The 8836-nt window shown below is 38.9% G+C and overlaps 1 protein-coding gene across 1 annotated transcript in view; it reads left to right on the top strand.

Moving 5' to 3' along the window:
• The window catches only part of LOC108375115 (transient receptor potential cation channel trpm-like), a 22681-nt gene that overhangs the window by 11851 nt on the left and 1994 nt on the right, over positions 1 to 8836 (top strand). Inside the window, exons 7-8 of the mRNA XM_017631205.1 lie at positions 686 to 843; positions 3751 to 4324. Of these exons, the coding sequence (XP_017486694.1) occupies positions 686 to 843; positions 3751 to 4324 (732 nt within the window). The remainder of the gene's footprint in view (positions 1 to 685; positions 844 to 3750; positions 4325 to 8836) is intronic.

Genomic DNA, 8836 nt, shown 5'->3' with positions numbered 1-8836 from the left:
CCAAAAAATTTTTAATTTATTTAAATCTACAGGTTTTTTTCTTATATTTGGTACTTATATTATTATTCTACATTGCACTGAATTGTTAAAATTGTTTTTGAAAGTAATCATATCTTTGAAAATGGAGTCATTTAAAAAATACTGAAGTCAAGGAAAACTAAAAACGCAGTTTTACTAAATTTTGCCCATAGTTTCGTGAGTATATTGATTGCTTCGTGTGTTTTGATTTTTTTTTTGTTGTTATTGTAACCTATTCATATAAGTTCATAGTCAACGCCAAATGGATTTGGAATGCAATACTAAGCTCCAGCGACTGTCATTTGTTTAAGTTTTTTTCTGAAAAGTGGTTAAAGTCAAAATTATGTGGAATTTTTTCGATTTAAAAGAAATGAAAATTTTTTTAAACCTTGGTAGCGAAGAAAATGAGACATCACATACAAATTTTAGATAATGATATTTTTAAGGATAACCCTAACATACATACATAGTTTCACATACTTTCAACAAAGCATACATAAAATTTAGATCTGCTCATAAGAGGATATACATATATAGTATCTGTGTATCTGCTTTCATTTGTTCTTTTGGTAATTTGATTTGTTATCCAATCTACAAAAATACATTGACTTACTCATGTTACACTCTCCCTCTCTTCTTTCCCTTTTCCATAATTAATCACTTACAGCATCACTGGATCGCCCTATGGGTGAGATGTCTAAGGCTGAATTTGCTGCCATGTTGGAGAAGCAACATTTGAAGGAATGCGAAGAGAATGACTACATGATGTTGGAGGGACTATTTCAGGCACGTGCATCCATCGATGACACGGACAACTCATTTGGGGTGAGTACTTACCTACGGGGACACACAAACCAACACAGCATCCTCTCATATACATAAATACATACATAAAGCAGGCGTTGGTAGTCTATTGATTTTGAATTTTTGAATATTTGTACATGCATCCACACATGTGTATGTGGACACATTTATCCAATCCAAATATTTGCGAATGTGTTGTTTTTTCCAAGAACCTTTGTGGCCATTTGTGCCACATGTTGCATGTAGCCAAGTACAAACATACTAGCACATGACTTTTTTCAGCAAAGCACAGACTAATCGACTAATTGGTCTCCCTCATATTATTTACTAGCCGCTTTATTTTCACACGCATGGCAGCATTTTTCAAATCCGTGTGTCAGCAGCACTTGTGGCATGTGATTAATGGTTCAATTTTTGAAAAATTACCAAACTATGAAGCGTGGATATGCAGAATGCAAAATTTGTTTTACTTTCGTTATTTTACTTTTATTTTTGCCTGAAAGTTTTAAATTCTGTTACTTAATATGGGGTGACTGTAGATAGCTTGTGGGATCATTGACACCCAACACTCAACGTATGATTTAAAACAAATTAATATGAACACAAAACACAGCAATAGGCGATATAAATATTCGTTGTTTCGTGTAGTTTCGACAAAAAATTTTAAGTGAAACTTCTTAATCGAGCAGTGAGCAAGAACGCGTTCAAAATTAAGTTTGCTTCTGCATGGGAACAAAATGTAATGTCAAGAACGTTCCCACTAAAAAATCAAATGGAAACAAAAGTATTGGAAGTAGTTTGAACTGGAACAAAATGCGAGCAAAACTCTTGGGAACGTTCTCAAGAAGAACAGAATGAAAATGAATGTATCGAGAACGTTTTCAAGCAGGACCAAATAGGAACAAAAGTTTGGGGAACGTTCTGCTAGACAACAAAACGAGAACAAAAGTTTTGAGAACTTAACATTTGAATGAGAGGAGAGTCTGCGTTTTGGGATGAAAAATTGTTTCAGTGGGCACGACGATGGTTAATTCTAAGCCACGTTGGAGTGAATACAGAAGGTGGCGCCGATGGTAGCACCGCGAATCGGCTCTCAGTGAATTTGACAGAATCAGCGGTTTTGCTGACGTCACAGTCGAGATGACAGCAGTAGTGATGTGCTGAGTCAATAATTTTAAGTATTGATCGATATTCGGTACCGATTTAAAAAAGTATCCAATGCTCTCGATATTCGGTACCGAAACATTTAGGCTTCGAATAAAAGCGCACATAGGCCAAAAATATGGAAAAAAAACGGTACACTCCCCTATCGAAACTTGAACGTAGAAGCCAATAGAGCTTTTAATATTGGTTCAAATGAAAGATGTATATATGCCGGTTCGAGGCTATACTACAGAGAAACTCTTACTTGTTTGAAGCATTTTTGTTCCAGCTGAATCGGAAGATATCATTTTTGTATACCTGGGAGCAGATTCTGTAACCAGTTAGCGACAATTTTCGAATCCGTATCGGTTTTGTTGACGAATGATATGAAGTAAGTATTTTTACGCCAACAAGTGCGATATCGAATCGAAACTTGTCGCTAACTTGTTACAGAATCTCCCGCTTCTTCATCCGTCAAAACATTTTTCTTGAACCTTGATCGAGTAAGGTTAAAACTGATAGAATAATATTGCTCTGTTGCGATAAGTTCAAGTGTTTTAGCCGATATCATATAAATTAGTAATGAAAGTTTTTTTCTATACTTGAAATGCATATGATGGCGAAGGATTAATGTAAAGAATCGGTATCTGGTACCGAAAAGGAAATATTGGGTACTGACAATTCAGCACATCACTAGAGAGCAGTTTTATTTGCCGCTCTCAGTTGTCAACTCTACGATGACGTCACGCCAAAATTACTCTCATGAGATCTACTGGAATCGGCGCATTCTTGTATTCTATCATTCTTGATTCGAAGGCAGAGGAAGTCTGGATTCATTCAACTTCCAGATCGTTTATAAATAGGGTGAACTGTCCATTCATGGAAAGAGTTTTCATTTTCTGTGCAAGGAGAGTTCATTGTCTTATTTAAGTCTTTCGTTGATTTAATTTGCATAATTATCTTTCAATCCTTTTGTGATTAATTTTAATATTCAAACATTTCAACGCCAGATCAAAAGTTTTAATCTCACTTCCATTCTTTGCGAATAGTTTAGTGAAGATTTGTTCCCGTTGCGTTCTCTGTCAGAAAGTTCCTGAGACTTTAGTTCCCGCATTGTTCTTAGAGAGAAAGTTCCGAAGACTTTTGTTCCCAATCTGTTATTATAGAAGGTATTATTTGCATTTTGTGATATCACAAGGTTTCTTATATTGCTCCATTGGATAGCGGTGATGTCAGCCTGAGTCTTCACGATGACTTCAACCAACCGAGTAGAGGAACCTTCCTCATTAATGGTCCGTACGTTTCAGTTGCGTGCCCTCAAATCATGGTCCTTTAAAGGTTCGCCGTGGTGCCCATCAAAAGTAGGTCTCTCATTGCAAGGCAGGTTCCAAACCCAACGCAACACCAGAACCATTGTCGAAGTTTTATTACATACGTTTTCATGGCGAAACGCTTGCAGAAGTATAACATCCGCTTGCAGCCGAACGTCTCCTTCTCTTTTTGTCTTGGCCCTTGGCTCCACACGGTTTTGTTACTACATCTCGCAGATGGGTGACCCAGGGCTCTTGAACGCGGACTCAACATCAGGAATTGAACATTGTGGAGCAACTGTAACTGCGTTCCCAAAAGCTCCACTAAACCCCCATATCTGCATCGTATGCTCAAAAATCACGCTTTTTCGTTTCATCCTGAACTATCTCATAAGAACATTCTAATCATAATTTTCGCATCTTTCTGCTATTATATTTTGTATTAATATCTTTCGACTTTTTTCTTTTTTTATAGACCGGCGCCTCTGCAGAGTTCAGTCATCGGCATCCACTGCGTCGTGAAACAGCCATCGAACTTTCACCGTCCAAACCGCCATCGGGTGGCGGCTTGCTCGGTTGCGGTAACAGCAGCGACACAAGCGGAGCTGGCAGCGGCGGCCCCGGTGGCGGTGGTGGAGCTGTTGTATTTTCCAGCTCATCCACCGGCCCAGCTGGGTTCCTCTTGAAAAACGAGCGGCCATGGCAGCGTAACTCCTCCATGGAGCAGCAACAAACATATCAATCGGCAGCGGTGCCAACACGCGCCACTAGCGAATTCCTAAATGCACCATTCGAAAGCACCGGCAGATTATTCAAAAAGTCCAGCGAGAGCTTACAAAAAGGCTCCAGCACAGAGACCGACTATTCAGCGCATCCATATCGCTTTATTAAGCAAAGTTCAAACGACACAACCACCTCAATGACTGGTTCCTACAACATCGATACACCATCGCTGGCGGCTGAACTGTCGCTTGACGCAGTCGAAACAAATACACAAACAACGCCCACCACTGTGCAGGAGCTTGTCGCCAGCAGCGGCGCCGGTGGAAATGGCACAGCCACTGCTGCAAGCAACGGCAACGCGAGCGACACTACTGCACGTTATCACTGCTGGCGACAAGCTCCTGCACAGTGGTGGGCGTTGTTTGTGTATTTGTTTCGACTGCGTCAAGCGACAGTTCAGCCGCCAGCGATGGTGTATCGATGTTGTAGGAACCAGTCATTGAGGTGGTTGTGTCGTTTGAACTTTGCTTAATAAAGCGATATGGATGCGCTGAATAGTCGGTCTCTGTGCTGGAGCCTTTTTGTAAGCTCTCGCTGGACTTTTTGAATAATCTGCCGGTGCTTTCGAATGGTGCATTTAGGAATTCGCTAGTGGCGCGTGTTGGCACCGCTGCCGATTGATATGTTTGTTGCTGCTCCATGGAGGAGTTACGCTGCCATGGCCGCTCGTTTTTCAAGAGGAACCCAGCTGGGCCGGTGGATGAGCTGGAAAATACAACAGCTCCACCACCGCCACCGGGGCCGCCGCTGCCAGCTCCGCTTGTGTCGCTGCTGTTACCGCAACCGAGCAAGCCGCCACCCGATGGCGGTTTGGACGGTGAAAGTTCGATGGCTGTTTCACGACGCAGTGGATGCCGATGACTGAACTCTGCAGAGGCGCCGGTCTATAAAAAAAGAAAAAAGTCGAAAGATATTAATACAAAATATAATAGCAGAAAGATGCGAAAATTATGATTAGAATGTTCTTATGAGATAGTTCAGGATGAAACGAAAAAGCGTGATTTTTGAGCATACGATGCAGATATGGGGGTTTAGTGGAGCTTTTGGGAACGCAGTTACAGTTGCTCCACAATGTTCAATTCCTGATGTTGAGTCCGCGTTCAAGAGCCCTGGGTCACCCATCTGCGAGATGTAGTAACAAAACCGTGTGGAGCCAAGGGCCAAGACAAAAAGAGAAGGAGACGTTCGGCTGCAAGCGGATGTTATACTTCTGCAAGCGTTTCGCCATGAAAACGTATGTAATAAAACTTCGACAATGGTTCTGGTGTTGCGTTGGGTTTGGAACCTGCCTTGCAATGAGAGACCTACTTTTGATGGGCACCACGGCGAACCTTTAAAGGACCATGATTTGAGGGCACGCAACTGAAACGTACGGACCATTAATGAGGAAGGTTCCTCTACTCGGTTGGTTGAAGTCATCGTGAAGACTCAGGCTGACATCACCGCTATCCAATGGAGCAATATAAGAAACCTTGTGATATCACAAAATGCAAATAATACCTTCTATAATAACAGATTGGGAACAAAAGTCTTCGGAACTTTCTCTCTAAGAACAATGCGGGAACTAAAGTCTCAGGAACTTTCTGACAGAGAACGCAACGGGAACAAATCTTCACTAAACTATTCGCAAAGAATGGAAGTGAGATTAAAACTTTTGATCTGGCGTTGAAATGTTTGAATATTAAAATTAATCACAAAAGGATTGAAAGATAATTATGCAAATTAAATCAACGAAAGACTTAAATAAGACAATGAACTCTCCTTGCACAGAAAATGAAAACTCTTTCCATGAATGGACAGTTCACCCTATTTATAAACGATCTGGAAGTTGAATGAATCCAGACTTCCTCTGCCTTCGAATCAAGAATGATAGAATACAAGAATGCGCCGATTCCAGTAGATCTCATGAGAGTAATTTTGGCGTGACGTCATCGTAGAGTTGACAACTGAGAGCGGCAAATAAAACTGCTCTCTAGTGATGTGCTGAATTGTCAGTACCCAATATTTCCTTTTCGGTACCAGATACCGATTCTTTACATTAATCCTTCGCCATCATATGCATTTCAAGTATAGAAAAAAACTTTCATTACTAATTTATATGATATCGGCTAAAACACTTGAACTTATCGCAACAGAGCAATATTATTCTATCAGTTTTAACCTTACTCGATCAAGGTTCAAGAAAAATGTTTTGACGGATGAAGAAGCGGGAGATTCTGTAACAAGTTAGCGACAAGTTTCGATTCGATATCGCACTTGTTGGCGTAAAAATACTTACTTCATATCATTCGTCAACAAAACCGATACGGATTCGAAAATTGTCGCTAACTGGTTACAGAATCTGCTCCCAGGTATACAAAAATGATATCTTCCGATTCAGCTGGAACAAAAATGCTTCAAACAAGTAAGAGTTTCTCTGTAGTATAGCCTCGAACCGCATATATACATCTTTCATTTGAACCAATATTAAAAGCTCTATTGGCTTCTACATTCAAGTTTCGATAGGGGAGTGTACCGTTTTTTTTCCATATTTTTGGCCTATGTGCGCTTTTATTCGAAGCCTAAATGTTTCGGTACCGAGTATCGAGAGCATTGGATACTTTTTTAAATCGGTACCGAATATCGATCAATACTTAAAATTATTGACTCAGCACATCACTACTGCTGTCATCTCGACTGTGACGTCAGCAAAACCGCTGATTCTGTCAAATTCACTGAGAGCCGATTCGCGGTGCTACCATCGGCGCCACCTTCTGTATTCACTCCAACGTGGCTTAGAATTAACCATCGTCGTGCCCACTGAAACAATTTTTCATCCCAAAACGCAGACTCTCCTCTCATTCAAAATGTTAAGTTCTCAAAACTTTTGTTCTCGTTTTGTTGTCTAGCAGAACGTTCCCCAAACTTTTTTCCTATTTGGTCCTGCTTGAAAACGTTCTCGATACATTCATTTTCATTCTGTTCTTCTTGAGAACGTTCCCAAGAGTTTTGCTCGCATTTTGTTCCAGTTCAAACTACTTCCAATACTTTTGTTTCCATTTGATTTTTTAGTGGGAACGTTCTTGACATTACATTTTGTTCCCATGCAGAAGCAAACTTAATTTTGAACGCGTTCTTGCTCACTGCTCGATTAAGAAGTTTCACTTAAAATTTTTTGTCGAAACTACACGAAACAACGAATATTTATATCGCCTATTGCTGTGTTTTGTGTTCATATTAATTTGTTTTAAATCATACGTTGAGTGTTGGGTGTCAATGATCCCACAAGCTATCTACAGTCACCCCATATTAAGTAACAGAATTTAAAACTTTCAGGCAAAAATAAAAGTAAAATAACGAAAGTAAAACAAATTTTGCATTCTGCATATCCACGCTTCATAGTTTGGTAATTTTTCAAAAATTGAACCATTAATCACATGCCACAAGTGCTGCTGACACACGGATTTGAAAAATGCTGCCATGCGTGTGAAAATAAAGCGGCTAGTAAATAATATGAGGGAGACCAATTAGTCGATTAGTCTGTGCTTTGCTGAAAAAAGTCATGTGCTAGTATGTTTGTACTTGGCTACATGCAACATGTGGCACAAATGGCCACAAAGGTTCTTGGAAAAAACAACACATTCGCAAATATTTGGATTGGATAAATGTGTCCACATACACATGTGTGGATGCATGTACAAATATTCAAAAATTCAAAATCAATAGACTACCAACGCCTGCTTTATGTATGTATTTATGTATATGAGAGGATGCTGTGTTGGTTTGTGTGTCCCCGTAGGTAAGTACTCACCCCAAATGAGTTCTCCGTGTCATCGATGGATGCACGTGCCTGAAATAGTCCCTCCAACATCATGTAGTCATTCTCTTCGCATTCCTTCAAATGTTGCTTCTCCAACATGGCAGCAAATTCAGCCTTAGACATCTCACCCATAGGGCGATCCAGTGATGCTGTAAGTGATTAATTATGGAAAAGGGAAAGAAGAGAGGGAGAGTGTAACATGAGTAAGTCAATGTATTTTTGTAGATTGGATAACAAATCAAATTACCAAAAGAACAAATGAAAGCAGATACACAGATACTATATATGTATATCCTCTTATGAGCAGATCTAAATTTTATGTATGCTTTGTTGAAAGTATGTGAAACTATGTATGTATGTTAGGGTTATCCTTAAAAATATCATTATCTAAAATTTGTATGTGATGTCTCATTTTCTTCGCTACCAAGGTTTAAAAAAATTTTCATTTCTTTTAAATCGAAAAAATTCCACATAATTTTGACTTTAACCACTTTTCAGAAAAAAACTTAAACAAATGACAGTCGCTGGAGCTTAGTATTGCATTCCAAATCCATTTGGCGTTGACTATGAACTTATATGAATAGGTTACAATAACAACAAAAAAAAAATCAAAACACACGAAGCAATCAATATACTCACGAAACTATGGGCAAAATTTAGTAAAACTGCGTTTTTAGTTTTCCTTGACTTCAGTATTTTTTAAATGACTCCATTTTCAAAGATATGATTACTTTCAAAAACAATTTTAACAATTCAGTGCAATGTAGAATAATAATATAAGTACCAAATATAAGAAAAAAACCTGTAGATTTAAATAAATTAAAAATTTTTTGGTTCGCAAGGACTAATAGGTATTGTAAATAAATCATTGATTCATTTTACTTTTTTAAGCCAATAAAATTTAAAATGTGAAATTTGAAGATGTTTCCGAGTGTATATTAGTCCTTAATATATAATTTTTTTCAAAAATAGTTATTGC

Source organism: Rhagoletis zephyria, unplaced genomic scaffold (assembly GCF_001687245.7).
Source record: "Rhagoletis zephyria isolate East Lansing unplaced genomic scaffold, Rhagoletis_zephyria_1.1 Rzeph_scaffold_08529, whole genome shotgun sequence".
Lineage (NCBI taxonomy): Eukaryota > Metazoa > Arthropoda > Insecta > Diptera > Tephritidae > Rhagoletis > Rhagoletis zephyria.
The sequence above is the reverse complement of the archived record's forward strand: the minus strand, read 5'-3'. Positions and strand labels throughout refer to the sequence as shown.